General features: G+C 30.9%; 1 protein-coding gene and 1 long non-coding RNA gene across 2 annotated transcripts; both read left to right on the top strand.

The window, feature by feature from the left end:
* Positions 1 to 6,595: 6,595 nt before the first annotated feature.
* On the top strand, positions 6,596 to 9,043 carry LOC117692316 (uncharacterized). The gene is made up of 4 exons (XR_010709668.1): positions 6,596 to 6,646; positions 7,289 to 7,352; positions 8,761 to 8,921; positions 9,030 to 9,043. It is a non-coding gene; the product is annotated as an uncharacterized lncRNA (long non-coding RNA).
* Positions 9,044 to 9,045: 2 nt separating this feature from the next.
* LOC105326774 (deoxynucleoside triphosphate triphosphohydrolase SAMHD1) lies at positions 9,046 to 17,713 on the top strand. The gene is made up of 16 exons (XM_066072152.1): positions 9,046 to 9,159; positions 9,237 to 9,316; positions 9,962 to 10,066; positions 10,302 to 10,343; positions 10,480 to 10,521; positions 10,834 to 10,875; positions 11,002 to 11,166; positions 11,650 to 11,741; positions 11,887 to 11,952; positions 12,288 to 12,492; positions 12,623 to 12,694; positions 12,890 to 12,970; positions 13,066 to 13,152; positions 14,895 to 15,018; positions 17,054 to 17,117; positions 17,481 to 17,713. Coding segments are annotated over exons 1-16 (1,350 nt in total). The 5' UTR covers positions 9,046 to 9,077; the 3' UTR covers positions 17,482 to 17,713.
* The last annotated feature ends 2,332 nt before the right edge of the window (positions 17,714 to 20,045 follow it).

Consider the following 20,045-nt stretch of genomic DNA (forward strand, 5'->3'; position numbering starts at 1 on the left):
AATATATGTACATAGAGTTTTTACTTATATAATAAATTGAATATTCATAGAATTAAACTTTGTTAAATTTCATGTTAAGTACCTGGTTGTCAAAAAATCAGCCATAATATCTATCTCAAGCTTTAGTTATGCTTTGTTTTGCTTCAAGCTTTTATTTAGTCATAGAACATTACACATATGTACGTAAACCTTTAAATATGGTTCTTATTTTATGTTATTATACTTAGCGTTTCCAAAAAAGGAGATCAGCACGCTCTTAAAATGGCCATAACTATACAGCCCTCTCAACAGAAATGTCACGACAGGTGAGTGAGTAGAGCAGCCATGCCATGCAGCCACAGTACGGTTTTGTTTCAATTCAACTACAGTTGTCTGTGTAGAAGATAGAGTAAACTTGTTTTTCTCATTCATGTGATGTATACTACCCGTTTGATAAATATTTGCTTTATCAAAAGGGTGATGCTTTATCAAATTCTTTCTGTCCGAACTTTTGTTGAAAAAAACCCTCGCTTCAACGCTCTAGATACCTATTTTCGAAGATTTGCTAGTACATACTTCCAACTTAACTATATCTACTACAAACAAGAGGTCCATGGGGCCACATCGATCACCTGAGCAACAATGGGCGTTCAAAAGATATTGTGCCATATGGTCTATCGGTAGAATAACAAAAAATAAATATTGTAAAGAATTCGAATTTTACACTTATTTTTGCATACACGTAATATTTGACATTGAACCTTCTAGAAATACTATTTTTTACCAGAATAAGAAAATCCTACGCAAGATATAAAACTAAACAGTTGGTAGGTGTACACTGTTAAGTTGTTAACTTCCAATTCCCTATTTTTTCGTTCTGCCCCCCCCCCCCCCCCCCCCACACACACACACACTTTGTAAAGCGATCAAAATATATGAGAGCATATAGTTACATTTTTTTCATCAACTACTTACTAGTTATTGTATTTAAAAAAAAAATAGAATAGTTATTGTTTTTTATTTTAAAAATCCTACAAGTATAAATGTGAAAAAGAAAATTGTACCTCAATGTGCTCAATTCCTCAAATTAAAAACATTCAACAATTTCATTTGTTTTCTCCATTATAATTAAATGACTGTTATTTACTTTGCGTACAATCCAGGATAATTTTCTGCTGTGATATTTTCTTAGGAATAGCGATAATTACTTTATCCCCGCAACAGAAATGTGTCAGAACTATGGAAACTGTTTTAAAGATGTCGTTTTTATTTACTCGTGTCTGAAAAACTATCAAAATTGATGTAGATTTCACATTATTTATTGTATAAAGAGGGGGCCCCAGAGAGTAGGTATATACAGAATATCATTCTTTTATTTTGTTTGTACAAGTATTTAACATACTCTAATTCATATAGAATTTCTAATGCTCAACAAAAATTTCAGCGTCAATCGTAGAATTATAAGCAAGATACAGAGCTCACAGTTCGCTTAGGTTTGAGTCATATTTTGTTCACATGAGTTTATTACATTCAGCTTAAGTTTTTGAACTTGGTATTTCCTATTCAGCATTTAAAATGGAAAAAAAGAATGGCCTAAGATTTTCGATTTGTTTTTTCACTCAAGACCAGTTGACTGGTATTTGGGGTTCAAAATCAGTTTATACAAATGTACACAAACACAGTCAAGGGTCACATGTACAGTAGGAGTAATAATGACGAAAAAAGGTTAAGTTTACAATACAATAAGTTGTTAAAGTTGGTTGCTGAAGCTATTAAACTGATTGAAACACGCTTTTCCTTTATTATCATTTTCGTAATAACTCAGATTTGAAACAGAATTAGCACCTACATTTTGAAATTTATATTTTCCTTCCCATAAGGATAATATATGCTTAACTACGTTGAATTGGACTCGGTAGTTCTTGAGAAGAAGAGTTTTAAAAATGCACCCCCTTTTTCTACAGTTTCAAGGTTTTCTCCGCTTTGAATACAGATTGGACTTTTATTTCTGCAATTTATATTTGCCCTTCCATAAGGATGCTTTGAGCCAAATTTGGTTGAAATTGGATAAGCGGTTTTAGAGAAGAAGTTAAAAATGTAAAAAAGTTTACAGACGGACAGACAGACGGAAAGACGGACGGATAGACCGACGACGGACAAAATGTGATCAGAATAGCTCACTTGAGCTTTCAGCTCAGGTGAGCTAAAAATTGAAACAAAACGGATTTTGTCATAGAATTTAAATACAAATATTAAGAAAAACACAAAACTGTTTAGCATAGGCGTTGGAACCGGGGATTGGAAGGGGGTTTACCCCCTCTCCCCCATTTTTGCAAAGTTATACATCACTGTATCCAAAGAAATGTTTTTGCTTGCTATTAATTTGATAAGTTTGCCACCCCTCCCTACTTTCAATTTGCTTCCGATGCCACTGTGTAGTTTATTAAACTGTAAATTACGTTAGCTATGAAAGCGTTCATCCTGACGGCAGTACAGAACGCTTTGATTGTGTTTATACGCAAGACAGTTAAGGCAACATTTTGCTTTCAAACATCAGTAAAAGGAGGTCGTTTGTTTTAGGTTTATTTTTTCTGATATATTAAGTATTTTTTGATTGATTTTGCAAGGATATGAGTCCCCTCAACTTTACAGTACACGTACATGTATTTACATTGTCTTCAATCCTTTTTTTTCAAATTAGTCTGACAATTTTAAATCTCTCTGCAAATAAGAAAAATAATGGACAGTTATACAAATTTACATGAACACATAGATAGGCCTACATGTCAACAGCAATTTGAACATTCTTTTAGATTTGCATGAATGGGTAAAATAACAAACACTTTAATTGTTATTTGGAAGTTTAACATGTACACTCTAAACAAACATGCCATTTCCATATTGACTCCTCTTATAGGGAAATCAGATGAAGTATGTGACATGCAATTCAGTTATTTGTATATTATAAGATTTCAAACAGTGATGATTGTAATGTTCTGAGTGATATAAAAAGCTAGTAATGACAATTAATGTGCATGCACATCTTATATCAGTTAGATGAATAGAATGTGTAAACAAAATTAAATAAATAAACTGTCATACAAGAATTTTTAGCAGAGCAGAAACGTTATTGATCAGCTGTTTATCAACTGGTCAACTAATTTTCAGAGAACAAAATCAGCTGTTTACACACAGTCTCATATTGTTTACTTACAAACAACTGTAGTTAGATTGAGTGTAGTGTGTAAAGCTTAGTATTACATGTATCTGTACAAATGCTATCAACTGATTCGATCGTGTCGATTGAGCTTTCTAAAAATTTAACGGACCGACAATAAACCTAATATATAAATGTAAACAATGCAGTCTCTTCTCATGTTTTTCACAAAACAACACAATAGGTTGATCATAAATTCACCAACTGTAATCAAACACAAAAAATAGTTACTTAATAGTTATCTAGTCCATTTTAAATACACTGTTTATCTATTTTGCATACTTGATAAATCATCAAAAGATCATTACCATCGGGAACACCAGCTACACGTGTTTAAATACACTGCCTGATGAGCGCTTTAAGACGCAGATTCACACCCATTAAACAGATGTGTTATGGATATTCTTCGTATATTCTTGTTGCTGTAAATTTACAGATAAAAGAATGAGTAATTCGTTGTTAGGTTTTCGTATGAAGTATGAAATCAACCGTATATTTAGCTAAAACTGCTGTTTTCGGTATATTTTCAAGATATGGACATACAGAGGCAGGGCATGTATAATGACGTCAGATATCATTATCCTTTCTCAGCATATCAAAGCAGTGTGTAGCTTTATCTGTTCTGCGTATACAAGAACTTACCGAAATAATGTTTTTAAGACTTTTATTCCACCACCAGTAAGCATCCTTATTCAATAATTTCAATTTCGAATCAATAGGCTATCGTTTGTTTCATAAGACATCAATAACTGTTCCTCGTTCGAGCATTTTACTAACTCAACTCAAACGGTCTGAATATATTAAAACATGTTTTATTAATTTTTTGTTATTATTTCGCATTATCAAAGATGCCTTAAGAATAGGAGTAATAAAAATAACAATACAAACATTACCTCATAATGATTTTATTGGCGATTTAGGCCACGGCTGCTTACAATAAGGGAGCCAGGCATTAAGTATTGCCTTGTTGGGCATCCCCAGACAATACAAGCAAGAATGATGAGCCCTGGGAACAGATGCTCACCTGCTTGATCACCTAGTATAGATTAAAATGCAAACACAATGTCAAATAGGAGATAGTTGAGCACTACTGGTGAGCCAAATAGATGCCTGGAGAGCTCCCACTCCTGGTAAACTTGTTTACAGCCGTGACGATTGGGTTGGTGGAAGACCAGATGGACCAATGAGTGTTTCTCTGAAATTATAACAAGACAAACGGAAAAGACTGACGAACTTGTGTATGACGTCACAGATTTGGTTGAGGTTACTTATATCCGAAAGGCCAAAAGAGCCTGAGAACACTGATAATACTAAATTCAAGGCAAGACCCATTTGAATATTGAAATAAGCATATTGGCCCTTCGATGAATGGATTTAACCCTGAATGGTTAAATCCTATTATCAAAGATGCCTTAAGCATAGGAGTAATAAACATAACAATACAAACATTACCTTATAATGATTTTATTGGCGATGTAGGCCACGGCTGCTTACAATAAAGGAGCCAGGCATAAATTATTGCCTTGTTGGGCATCCCCAGACAATACAAGCAAGAATGATGAACCCTGGGGACAGATGCTCACCTGCTTGATCACCTAGTATAAATTAAAATGCAAATAAAATGTCAAATAGGAGATAGTTGAACACTACTGGTGAGCCAAATAGACGCCATTAGACTATGCCAAGGTATAGGCTGCGCCACCAGTAGGGAAATCCCTAGACCGTTGAGCTTGGACCCAATAAAGGATAAAGTCAATTTGAGTAATTTTTTGTATAAATATTATAAACAAAATAATGAGATGTCAAAAATCCAAATGGCACTCATGCCACGAGAAAATGAAATAGCTTGCCACAAGATATTGTAATAAAGGCAACATCAAATACTTGATCTTATCATGTGACCAAGACAATACCACAAAATGATACTAGGTGTGAAATTACAATACCATAGACCTTCAATAGTCTATGAACAAATAATCTATGACCCAACAATTAGTCATAGCGCAGCCATGGCCCATTTTGCTCAACTCTAGGTGACACTTTGACACTTGAATCATTCAAAAATGCTTGCAATGCCTGTTTCAATCTGTTCAAAAACATGTCATTTCCTATTCCCGAAAGGTGGAACTTATCTTTGCAAAACATGCCTGTGTTGGCTTTATGTAATTCAGGGTACCTGATGTACTTTCACCCAACCTGATTTAAAGAGTAGCCACATAACTATTAATCCGCATTCAAGTTCTCTCCATGGCCAGCTTATTAATACCCCCCCCCCCCTCAACTGAAGGCGTGGGAGAATTTGGGACCGTATAATTATGGTGGAAGGTAGTAATTTGTCATGCAGGTCGGCTGATTTAGCGTGCCTATCACCTATTTTGGCCCCTTTGGAAGCGGGTATGTTGTTACCACCACAATGGATGACTAACATATGGGATGCATTTCGTACCTTAAGCAGTGTTCTAACTTTTGAACAAATCTCTTCCACCCTCATTCCCCCTTTGCCATGCCAAGATATGGTAGCGTTATGGCGATCTAATATCCGAAAGGCCAAAAGAGCCTGAGAACACTGGTAATAAAAAATTCAAGGCAAGACCTATTTGGATATTGAAATAAGCATATTGACCCTTCGATAAATGGATTTAACCCTGAATGGTTAAATCCTATAATATTCAAAATAAAACATATCAATATATATTTAAAAAAATAATAATATGCAAATGCCAAAATACTACAATAGGATCAAATTTGAATGTTTTATATATTTTTATTTTTATTTGTGTTATACATGTTTCGTTTTCTCAACAAAAACTTTGCTCATCATGTTTTCCTTTGGATATCAAAACAGCTATCATTTATGATCGCTCACTAAAACATGTTATTTATAAACCGTGAACTAAGTTGAACAGAAGTTGATTTTTCATTCGGTACACATAAGCTTTAAAAAAATATACTGCTGTACATTTTAATAAAGTGTACGGCTGTATACTCTTTATATATTTTACACATGTCAACAGGTTTTGAAATTGTTTAATCGAACAGAATCTATAAATCATACTAAAAAAAACCTTGAACCAGTCATGCAGCATATTGTAACGTTTTGCCAGGTTTACATAATTCACGTTTATTAATCACTCTTTGATCAAATATAACTTCTATTCCAACAATAAATGTATCTATTAATCGTTAATCATCATGTTTCTGTTTTAAGAACGTCCTATATTTCATGTCGACTTTGATCTGTTTTAAAGTAGATAACACTATGATAAGCACATGTAAAGTAGCCTATCAAAGTACATGTCAAAGAGCAGTCACTATGGACATATAAGTATTCCTAACTTTGTATAATATATCATTGCTGTTAGATTGCGTGATTAATTTCAAGTCCTAAAAAATGGTCAAATCCTGGTACCGGGAACTGATACGTTTTGATTGGAGACTCTAAAATTTAAGGTAATTTGGTGGTGATGTATTTTATGTATTTATGTTTAAAACATATCAAAGGAAATTTAAGAGATTCAAAACAAGATCATCATGTTAAGAATATATATAACTTAAGACAACGTTTTAAGGCTTACTCTGTTTACATTTGCAATATTCAAACAAATAATCATTTTTTATGGATCGCTGTCATTCAATAAAAAAAAACCCGCCACCCCTAACCAAACCGGGTGTAACGTAACATGTGTAGCCGAATCAGTGTCAAAAGGTTAAGAGAATCGGAAACCCTGCTTGCTTGTGATGAAGCACTGAATTGAAAAAAAACCAACAACAACAATTGATATCCTTTTCTACATAGATTTTTAACTTTTTTTAAAATAACTATTTCTCGTTGATTTGTATACAAAATGTACTTTTTTATTTTAACAATCTTAAACAAACAATATTAGATGGCTTTCACTTTATGAGACGTAGATCATTGCTTATGTATTTTCCTTTTAATTGAAATATAAAGATACTCAATGAAATAGTACCAATCTGAAAAAAAAAATCATTAATTTACCTCTAAATATCATTTTCTTTCAAATTTAGAAATAATGAGTAACATTAGAATGAGAATAATTTTATTTGTTTGATATTTTGTATTATTTTTAGCGTTTCAACGGAGCAGAGCGTTGTTCCATCATCCACATCTACAAAACAGATAATGGAAGCTAAGGTATTGTTTAGATAATACTACTATGAACTATAAAGTTGCCGTTTAAGTGTAATCCACCTGTATCTCAAACGACCATGCAGCTCAGTTCCGTTCGTCATCGAAAGCAAGATTTTTTGTCTTGCCGAGATTAAAGCTTTGTTACTGTCAGATGTCAGACAAATTTTTTGCCAAATCTTTGACGGACTCTGTGTCTTTCAGAAATGTCTACCTTTACCTGAAGTCAGTAAAATATTGCATTACAGAATGACCAAATTCTAGGAAACTTTTACATAACCTCTAATTTCTTTTTAATATTTTTGACCCCTTTTCAAACATTTTCTCGGCAGTGATTCATGACTGGATCTATTGCGATGACTCCGATTTTTTAAATTATGTAAAGGTTTGTGTTTATACCGTTTGAAAGTATTAAATAGAGCTTTTTTAAAATTACCATCATGAATAATATACACATCTCATATCGAAGATCCCTCGTAAGTTTAAGGAAAACGTGTTCGATAGAACAACAACAGATAGACTAAAAAAACCCAGACAACTTTCAGTAACGAAAGAACATTAGGAGATCAAGAGTATCGAATCCGATCTTTATTAACATTAGATATACATCTTTTTTTCTATAACTTTGGCATATAGTTCGCATGTTACTTAATCTGTTGCTGATAAAGGTATTGTAATATCATATAAAGTTAATATGCGTAAATATTATTTTCGCATGTTTTACATCGATGTTCTTTTGTCATATTTAATTTTCGTTTCAGTATAATGTTTTGTACTTGAAATTATCACAACAATAGTTTTGTAATCCATTAATTGATCTTAATCTATTAATCTAAGACCACTGATATATTATTGCAGAATTCCTGCCATCTATATTTGAAAACCTGTTCATCATTTCAAGTGTACTAAATAATGTTTTATAAATTCAATAATCAAAATCAATCGGGTTTTATATTCTGTTATGTAAAATCAGCAACATCCGTGCTTCTTCTGTATGGGTGCTGTAGATCAATTGAAATAATCAATGAAATTTTAAAACAACGACGACTTGTTAAAATTATTTTTTTCGTTATTAAGCACAAAGTATCAACTTTTTTAAGTGTCTGTTGATATACTGATTTTTATTCTACAACATCAAGTGCCTGATAGTTTACCGAATTATTTCTTCGTTATCAAGTGCATATTGAATAATCGTTATCTCTTTAAGTGGTGTTTGCTGTGGGAAATACAGACCATTTGAGATTATTTAAAAATCCCGCAGAGCACAGTATGCTGTTTTATGTTTACATAAACGATAACGATATAGGATTCATAAGTACAACAGACATGTTTCAGCATCTTCCAAATGCCGTAAGTTTATACAGTAATTTAGGGAATAAAAAAGTTATAAACGTATGTTCTTTTTTATAAACAGATAATAAATGACCCTATTTGGGGACCTATAGAATTACACCCACTATGCATTAGGATCATCGACACTCCACAGTTTCAGCGACTTCGATACATTAAACAGCTAGGCGGTATTTCCTTTGTATATCCTGGCGCCTGTCACTGCAGATTCGAACACTCAATTGGGTATTAAAAGAAGGCAGTTTTCTATCTGATTTGGAATTCGATTTCATCGAATGAAATTTTTTGATGAATACCACCCTATTCTGTTTTTTTTTCTATATGAAACTATAGAACATCATATCTAGGAGTCTTGGTCTTGAACTTCAGAAGAATCTAGCCATGCTTGATGAACCTGATAAGCCAGACATTACAGATAAAGAGATCCTCTGTCTGGAAGTGGCTGGACTCTGCCATGATCTTGGTCGGTATTCTAAGGTATCTTAATTAAAACGTCGAGTCAGGCAATTTTTTGATGGTGTTTTCATTTTAATCTTTCAGGACATGGTCCATTCTCTCATTTGTTTGATCAACTATTCATCCCCAAATTTAAGAAGCCTGGTGATCAGAAAGCTTGGGAAGTAGGCAATATATTTATATTCATTTTCTAACAGTGCAATAATTTATGTTGTAGATGGAGCTAGCGTGACCATACAAAGATAGATATTAGTAACTGCAATGAATTGCTTGCCTATTTGGATTTCTAGTTTTGTTTCTCTGTGGCATCTGATTTATATATACAATAATTGGTAAAAATTTCTTTTTTCGGGCTTAATTTAACTTTAAAAAGTAGGAGTATGTTTAGCGCGAACCCCGTTTTTGAATGCCCATCGGTATATTCAAGCTGTTTTTTAATGCGTTTACTTTAGATTTCTCTGTCATCACGTCTTTCATTTATATCCTGGCATGTACTCGCTTCTAAATTAAATCGTGTAAAAAAATAAATCAAAACTTAAATATAATGAGTTGTATTTAGAAATACTAGTTTGTTTTAATGTAGAAGTTTTAAAAAGTTCTTATATGTAATGTGTTAACCATCTTGATTCCTATATGCATCAAAACAAAGAACAAGAGTACTCCAAATATGATTTAAAGAATTAAAATCCAGATTGAGATCAGAAATGAATATAATGAAACAAACTGGTATAGTGCATTGTTACATTACCAAACTGATGTTTTATAAGCAATGCTATTTGAATCTTTTACTTTATTCTTCACGTAATTAGCATGAGGACGCAACACTGAACATGCTCGATTCTATTTTCAAAAACATTACGTGGAATGATTATCTAGAAGACGAGGATATTGAGTTCATTAAAGATCTTATTAAGGTATGCATTGATATTGTTTTTTATACGATTGTTGTTATTGTTATTAACTCAACAAGTAATTACATAATCTCAGTTACACATTAAATGTTTAACTTAATTCATTGTTGCATATCTGCAATAGATAAAATGTTGATCAATTTATAGATGCACATATACTATGAATCAGTTGGGCTATATGTACATAGTAAAAAAAATTAATGGTACATGTGGGTTTTTGAATTTGCATTATATTTAGAAACCAGATGAAAAGGAACAAAACAATCCTTCCCTGAACGAGGTAATTGTTTTTAGTGTTATGCACATTTAATGTTACAATTCAGATATATGTGCATGCGTGTATCTAACCACAGTAAACCTTGATTTGATCACACAAATATGGTACATGTGGGTTTTTGAATTTGCATTATATTCAGAAACCAGATGAAAAGGAACAAAAGAAACCTTCCCTGAACGAGGTAATTGTTTTTAGTGTTATGCACATTTAATGTTTCATTTAGATTTATGTGCATGTGTGTATCTAACCACAGCAAACCTTGATTTGATCACAAAAATATGGTACATGTGGGTTTTTGAATTTGCATTATATTCAGAAACCAGATGAAAAGGAACAAAAGAAACCTTCCCTAAACGAGGTAATTGTTTTTAGTGTTATGCGCATTTAATGTTACATTCAGATGTATGTGCATGCGTGTATCTAACCACAGAAAACCTTGATTTGATCACAAAACTATGGTATATGTAGGTTTTTGAATTTGCATTATATTTAGAAAACAGATGAAAAGGAACTAAAGAAACATTTCCTGTACGAGGTAATTGTTCTTAGTGTTATGCACATTTAATGTTACATTCAGATATATGTGAATGCGTGTATCTAACCACAGCAAACCTTGATTTGATCACAAAACTATTACGTATTTTGGACATTTTATCACCAGATAATTGCCAATGGTTTAAACAAGATCGATGTTGATAAATGGGACTACTTTTCAAGAGACTGTCACATGCTGGGGCTTCATCACAATTTTCAATGCAAGCGAAGCATCAAGCTTGCAAGGGTGGTCAAACATGGTGAAGAATGGCACATCAGTTATCCAAAATCAGCACGTATTTTATCATTTAGACTATCTATTTATAATACTTTTGAATTTTGAATAATTTGAATTCCTTATGATGTAAAAAAAAAAACATTTACGCACAATGTTTACTGTCAAGGTTTACCCTTTTTAAAAATATGTCAGAAGAAGCTTTGGTTTTAACTTTATATTTGCAATTTGTGAGTCATATTTATGGGCTGTTGGAATAGTATTACCTGTTTCATGTGTTTTACACGGTTTGTTGTAGGCATATTATTACCTGTTGGAGGTTATCAAATAGTCTGATGTTAGAATATTACAATCTGTTTTATGTTTTATATATGGTCTGTTGAAAGGATATTACAACCTGGTTGATATGTTTTAGATGCAGTTTGTCAATGAAATGGTACAACTTGTTTGATGTTTTACACATTCCATTGATCTGTTGTAGGAATCTTGTTTGATATGTTTCAACTTCTTTGATGTCTTCTTACATATGATCTGTTATAGGAATATTACAACCTGTTTGATATGTTTTACACACGGTATACATTGCATCGTCAAGCTTACCATCATCCCGTGGCTAAAGCCGTAGAAATGATGTAAGAGATCATTTCATAAATACTCATATAACTACATTATCAATTATGCATAATAAACTATTTTTCTCATTATTTTGCTATTCATTTATAAATGCAGCTATAAAAACAATCATATTTTTCTCATATAAAAAGACACGATTTTCAGGATAACGGATGCATTTGTAAAGGCGAACAAGTGTTTGCTGTTTCCACCAAATGAACAGAGGTCTAAGTAAGCTTCAGAGAGAGAGAGAGAAAGAGAGAGAGAGAGAAAGAGAGAGAGAGAGAAAGAAAGAGAGAGAGAGAGATATATTATTGATAATTAACCAGTCTGTGAAGAATATTAAGAAATTGTTACATTTATCCTCATAGAAGTATACAATTATTTTTAAAATATGTAAATGTTAATTATCAATTGAACCATAATAAAACAAGGCCTAATTTAAAGTATATTTTATTTCATAAAGACTACCAACACGTTTCCCTTATTACATGAACCAGCATCCAATCTTGAAAATTACTATTGTTTGAACAGGTCTGTAACAACATTGCTTTTACATTTTCAAGTCAGAAGACTCTGTCCGAATCAAAAGATGATATGAAAGCATACCTATGGGTGACAGACGATGTTCTTAATCAGATAAGATTTCTTAATTCGGATGATGATGAACTTAAAGAAGCACAGCAGATCATCAATAGGATTTTCCAACGAGATTTGTACAAACTCGTCGGAGAAAAACGAATTAAATGCATCGATGGAACTGTCTCACCAGTATGTTGATAAATCAAAATAAATTGTTATTCAGAAATTGAAAGAAAACCATACCGGTTGTCACTCCTACAATTTTTATAATATCTTGCAATAAAGTTATATTGACATTTATAAAATAATTGCTTTAAAGGGAGATCTTAAAGAAGGAATAGAAAAAAGACTTAAATCTAAAAAGATTGAAGGGGATTTTTTTGAGATAATGGTGAGTGTATCCATGTAATTCATAAAAAACACAACTAGGCCAAGTATTTCTTTAATGACAATACTTTCTAGGTTGTAATGAATTTCTCTCTTACATCATCTCTGTAATTCTCTAGCTCTCTGTTAAAAAAATGAACTTTTTGTTTCCAAAATATAAAATAAAGATTGAAAATTACCATAATTATTAATTATACAGGTTGTGACCTTTAATTACGGGAATGGAAATAAAAACCCTTTGATCAACGCGAAATGGTATCACAAAGTCAAAAGAGTTAAGGTACCCTTAAAATCATGAATTAAAAACACTGTGTCATTTACAAACATACATGCATAAACAGTTACTATAAATTTGTTTCTGTTTTTTATCGACAGGAGTCGGAAAGTGGAGAAAAAGACGGAAATAAATCTACTCTTTATCAAAACATTGAGAGCTCGGTCATTTATGAGAATGAGGCATATGTATTACCTCATATCTGTTTTCTTTAGTTTAGTTTGAAATTGACAATTTCATTTTTATCATAGCTATTTATCTGACTTGAATTTAAGGCGATGACATTATTTGCTTGGTGGGGCATTTTGATTTTAAAAAGTGTAAGCTATATCGTCTCAAAATTACATTGATAAGGCAAGATTTTGTTATTGATATGCCAGTTTTGACAGTATTTGATGTTTTAGGCCAACATTAAAACTATATTTGTTTCCCCTAACCCTAAATTTTGAAGTTGATTTGGTGGATATTATGATATTTTTTTTCTCTTAGGACGTAATGTAAAAAAACATTATAAATTAAACAGGTAAAAATCAATCATTTTTAATTAATCACACAACTGAAAGAAAATATGAGCTGTTGTAAAATAAATTTATATACTTGACTAATTGAATGTAAAACAAATTTAGTATCGATTTCACAATTTGATATTGTTTATCTTACATTTAAAAATGTATGTTTAAATGACTAAATGTGCATGAATAGATTCATTATAACTTATGTTGATTTACGTATTAACATATCTTTCAATATCATTTTTATAATAAACAACACGCTTCAAGGTATCAATCAATACTTTAAAATTTTGATTTATAAAATGTCTAAAAGATTTTAAAACAATAATAGTTGATAAATTTAAGGTAATGTAACAAATATAAATATTTGTGAAGTCATATTTAATTACTCTACAATATCAGGGAGACTATCAGTATCTAATACAGCATAAACTCCAGGAATGATGATCTACACAGATTCAACTTTAATTGAAATTTGATCAAAATTTGAAAAAAGCAACTGCGTACAGTTTTAAAAAACATATCCAATTAATCAACATTAATTCATTTGATGTATTGATATTTCTTGATGAAATGTTTTGACATTTGTTTGACAAAACGACAAATAAAATGATCTTTGTACTTCTGTGTATTTTGAAGGTATTTGTCCAGACATTGAACTCAATTTTTCGTTTTTAATTTGTTGTGAAAATGATCATTTTGATTTTTGAGATAACTGTAAGCAGATGTTTTATGATTTTTAAAGCATTAATTTGGCAGATTTTTAAAACTAATTACAAGTTTTTAACTAATTGTTTTATCAACACAAAATGTAAAAAAAAACATTGAAATTTTCAATGCATAGTAAGCTACAGTAAATATGTTGCATATAATCCACATTTATACCCATAAACGATAGGACAATTGCCAATTATTTATCACAAAAGTGATTCATTGAGGATTTTGAATTAAATGATCATTATTTCAATATCTCTGGGGCTTATTTACACGATCGTAAACTTAAAACACAGGGCGACTTCAACTTCTTTTTCTGATGAAATTCCGGCGAGGTTACCGTTCATAAAGCGATTTTTCGCCCATGTTGATAATCAAGGCTAACAAAAATATTATAAAAAGAAAAAGATGTGGGTGTCCTAAAAACGAATTTGGGTAAAATTGGGAAAGTTTCTTTAAAAGAATCTCTATTCAATGTGGTTAAAAAAAGATCAATTTGGCAGGGTTTTATTTGGTCAGTTGCGTTAGGGAAAACATATGTAGTCATTATTTTGGCCTTACTCAAGTTTAGAATGCATCAGCATGTTAGAAACTATAAATTGATTTATTTTTTGAAAGACATTTGTAATTTTTAACTTAATATAGTACCTTCAGTAAAAAAAAAACCGTAATAAATCAATGTATTTTGCTTCTTTCTGTTGTAGATATCAGACATGTTACCTAAAACATTTGAGCAAAAATACCTACGACTTTTTTGGAAGACAGCTAGAAGTGGAGATAAGTTGAGATTGTATGAAAAAATCTTGCTCGAGTTTTCTAAAATAAAAAGTAAATAAGATTTTTTTATATCCCATGGTAACAAGCGTATCTCTTTTTTGATATTTACATATTTTAGAGCAGTCACTTCATGCATCATTTTCAAGTTTTATGCCATAAAATTGTATTTGATTTTTACCATTGCTAAATGCATGCAATCCCTATGCAAAACTTATTGTAGGAGATTTTAATGTCATGAAATGATGTAGGTTGTAAGAAATATGTTTAATTCGGCTGTACTAATAAACACCCGTAATATGAATACTTTTGCTAGTAAGTTCTTTTTACAAATAAATTACCTATGACCGAATGACATATATCTACAATTCAATCAAAGTATCTTAATATCAGTTGTCTGAATTCATTGTATTTCGTCCGTGTGCCTTTTACAAATCTTTTTAACCTCTTTGGCAAATTTGTTTTCAAAATATATAAAAATAAAAATATAAAGGAAAAATAGTACAGTAAAACTCGTTTAGTACGAACACGTATATAGCGAATTCTCGGATATAGCGAAGTATTTGTGTGTCCCCGATCAAATTCTTAACAATTCTTTGCAAAATTTCACGGTTATAACGAATTCGGATATAACGAATTTACGGTTATAGCGAACTGATTTTGAGTCCCATAGAGGTAAATAATAACGAAATTTAATAATGTTATAACGAATTTCTTTACAGTTAGAAAAGTTTTCACTACCATTTAGCATAATAGTTTGAATGAATTTATTTTTATATAAATTTTTCAACTATCAATCCGATTATAAAAGGATAAAAGTAATGTAATTCTTATTTTAAGCCTCAATCAGCAAAAATTATAGTCTGGTGAAAGAAAATATGTATATAGTGAATTCGCTATAGTTACGCGGGTATGATAAGGCAACTAACAGCGATCAAATTCCTCTGATCGATATGACGTCACAATAAGCAGCATGATGTCATATTTTACTCAGAAACATGTCGATTTTAACTTTATCTCTGGTTTAAATTATAAAAACTACAGGCATAAAACATCACTAAAAACTCTTCTAACTGAATATATCTTTGATTTTTCTCTATTACGTATAATTTTCATTGATGACGTCACAAGCATGTTTAATAGAGAAGATCATGTCGGGAGACAAATCATCGGAATGCAGTGTAAACAATGCCGAAATAAGACTTATTTAATACAGATACCTAAGATTTAGATGAGTGTCAGTTAGGATATAATCAGGATAATACAGGCATGGATATTTTGTTTAATCAGCGAGTGTTATAAGGTAAGCAGATCGACATTTATATGGCTTGACCAGCCTTTCCTCTGTCAGTGTGTACAGAAAAAGGCAAAAGTGTAACACTACCCCGGATATTATGAAAGATGACTTTGTTAAATATCAACGGTGTATGACCTAAACTACTTGAAAAGTGCTGCTAGAATCCTGTGAATTGTTGTTTTAAATGAAATATACGTAATATTTTCAATGAAATTATAGAAGTTGAGAGGGTTTCCGATAAATATTTACAATATTTATTTTATGCGATTAACAATAGGATTCTAGCAGTAATACTAATAAACCTGAACTAATTGACGATCGAATTATTGTAACAAACAGACAAATGAACTTCGGGGTAGTGTTACACTTTTTGATTTTTTGTTAAGGTAAAAAATTGATCTATTTATAACTGTCACGTGATACCATGGCACGGCAGCTTCAAAGATCGAATCGATTCCGAAGTAGAAAAATAATATCTTGGTGAACACGTTCACTTGGTATTAATATAACACACTGTTTTCATAAAAATAAACAGTTTTCAAATAGATCATAATTTTGACGGTCATTAAACTAAAAGTTGCCTTAACCTACCCGCGTATTATTACGAAATCGTTATACGGATATAACGAAGTAAATTCATTGGTCCCCAGGACTTCGCTTTAACCGAGTTTTACTGTACACCAAAATGCCTCTTTAATTAATTTTTAATTTATCAAAAAAAAATTTCTTTACAATTACTTTGTTGTTGTTTTGGATTTTATATTTTCTTAATATCTTAAATTTCCTTTTAAGCCTTTCAAGACCAAAAACGCAATAAAGTTGAGTTTGTTGATACCATCCTTGACCGACTACCATGGTACGTATCTTTTAATAATCATTTTAGTTCAAGACAAATATTAATTATATTCTTTAGCTTGTTTCTTACTTTTACAAAGTGTAGGCTTTGTTTTCTTTTAAACGCGTTCACAATTAATATCAATATTGATCAAATTTTTAAACATAACGATGTCATTTAATAATGCTTTAAAAATTCACTCAATTTGTGTGTCCTTATTCAAAAGAGATTATTTTATTAAACAGGATTTTTATAAATATTCATTCAATTTTATAAAGATTAATAACGATTTTATATACTTAATAATATATCACACGTAAATTTATTCTTTTTCGAATATTCCATGATTTATAAGAAAATATACATTTTTGTTTTGTTTCATAGATCATCAAATACAGAAGTTTGACTTTTCGGGGAATCGTTATGACGATAAGAAACTGCATATAACCATATGCTAGGGGAACAATTCTTTTGTTTCAAACAATCAATTCTTGTTGGTATATTGAATCATGTGATCAGACTTCAGCATGTTTATTTATATATTCCTTTACAATATATTGCTTGAAATATATGAAAAAATCAAAAGATTTTTGTATAATGCGAAAAATGGCATATTTTATTTTTATTAATGAGAGGCATATAAATTTTATGCACATTATTATGTATGAATGCAAATAAGATGCCTAAGTCCATTTTATGAATTTGAAATTAAAAAGAAATGCAATGATACTGGTTTTTCATGTTTTCTAATACTATATATAGGTCAACGTCCTCGCTATAAAAAACACCTTTACTTACTTTCTCCAAACAAATGAGACTTAAAAACGCTATTTCGAACTAGAATATGTCCAACAACCTGAAAAGAACGACAAACTTAATTCCTTACCTCAATAATGATGTTCATGAAATAAATGTTTTAAGTTAGAGTTATTAAAGATATGTTAAAATCAGTCAAATAAAAAAAAAAAAAAAAAAAAAAAAAAAAAACAAGACAAAACATAAAAATCGAGTTAAATTTTCAGTTGGGGTCATGTCAGGAATTATTTGCATTACATTTTTTTTTCACTTGAAAACAACAAAGAATAGCACTTTTTTGAAGAAAAAAATGTAAAAAAAACCCCCAGATTTTAAAATTCAATTTAAAATATGATACAAACGAAGGTACGACAAACTTGACAAATTTGTTTTGTCTTTCTACAACATCATATCGGTTATTTAGATGTGATCCCCCAAAACTCACCGATATAAAGAATTTCCTTTTCAGACATGGTCTATATTTTTACATCTAGTGAGTATTTTCTCCTTTAATACTTTTGAAAACCAACCTGTTCATAACCTTTTTTTGAAAATGGCAATGGTGAAATATATACAATCTAGTTCGAGCAAATATCAGCAGCCAACGGACTGCATGAAATAATCATGATGACATTGGACTCAAAGTTTTATAATACTAGTCTACGTTTATATGTTTTTGTTGTTTAACGTACTGTTGAACAGGAAAAAGTACTCTCGCTTACTGTTGCCGATCAATTTAGCAATTTGTTAATAAGGTGTGAACATAAACAAAATATGGTTCATCCGGGCCATGAAAGTTACAATCATTGCAGACAAAAATAACCTTATGGATTGACTCGGGTTATGCCATTTACTGCAATAAAAAATCTTTTAAACTACGGCTAACGCCAATCAAGATACAGGGTGTTTCACAATATAGGTCACAGATCTAAAGGCAGAAAGAATGATAACAACACAAACTACAAATTAATTTAATATATCATTTTAATCAACAGATATCAAAACATCAGTGACTTCGTAGTATGAATATTGTCCCGATATTTTGCAGTACATTTTTGTATCATTATTTCAGGTAACTATGTTTATCCAAAGTATTAAAGATTAATATTTAATTTTATGCCTGACATTGTTTAGATGTTTGACATATGTTGTGAAACACCCTGTATGTATCGTATGCCCTCTATGTGTATGGATGATCTAATAGATGAATGCTAACTGCTATAAAGGTTAATGCATAAAGAGCATTACGTTGTTGAGATAGATCTCATCATTTAGTTGTAATTTATTTTAATAGTAATGAAAACAGTCTTAAGAATAAAGGTTTTAAAACAACAGTATAATATTCATGGCTTTTGGTAAGCGTACAATGTTTAATTTTGTGTAATTCGTTCACAACATATATTTGCTATAGTTTGCAATCGTCGCAAAGCTTTTGATCATTTTACGTAAATCAGATTTATTGTCTTTAAAGGATTCAATTTATCTTTATCGTTTATAGTTTATATCAACTATTTGTTAATGAAAGCACCGTATGTACATCTATTTATCATTTAAAAAATACAATTTATACGTGGTATTTTATTTCATTTGGAGGTAAATAAGAAATAGAACACAATAAACTAACACACATAAATGAACAATACGCTCACAAAATAAACGAATGTGTGGCTATGCTCACATGCTATGGCGCATGCAGCTATTACATTCTATAAGCCATAGAAAGTGGTATAAACTAACATTGTAATTGAAGAGCAAAAATAAAATACCCGACTCGATAAATTTGTGGTGAATAGTTTATCTACCACCTGTTTATCTAAAAAAAAATTGTTTTAGAAAATGCATAAAACTAAACTATTTTTAGCTCTAGCAATTCAGTTACATCTCTCTGTTGATATTGATCCTTCTTTTGCTGTAATCGAAGTCCTTATCAAAGAAAAAAAAAAGAAAAAAAAACTATCGATAAAGAAGTTGTTGTGGATAGTTTAATGCCTATTTACAATGTAACAGTAAAACGTTTTATAAAAAAAATACTTAAAATGTATCTATTCTCATTTAAAGGTCATATGAAACGATTTTTAACACTATGATTTTCTTTCATGAATATAAAGCTTGGTATAAACAAATGTTAAAATACATGATGTAAGATTTTTTGGC

Source organism: Magallana gigas, chromosome 9 (genome assembly GCF_963853765.1).
Source record: "Magallana gigas chromosome 9, xbMagGiga1.1, whole genome shotgun sequence".
In the NCBI taxonomy this organism is placed as follows: domain Eukaryota; kingdom Metazoa; phylum Mollusca; class Bivalvia; order Ostreida; family Ostreidae; genus Magallana; species Magallana gigas.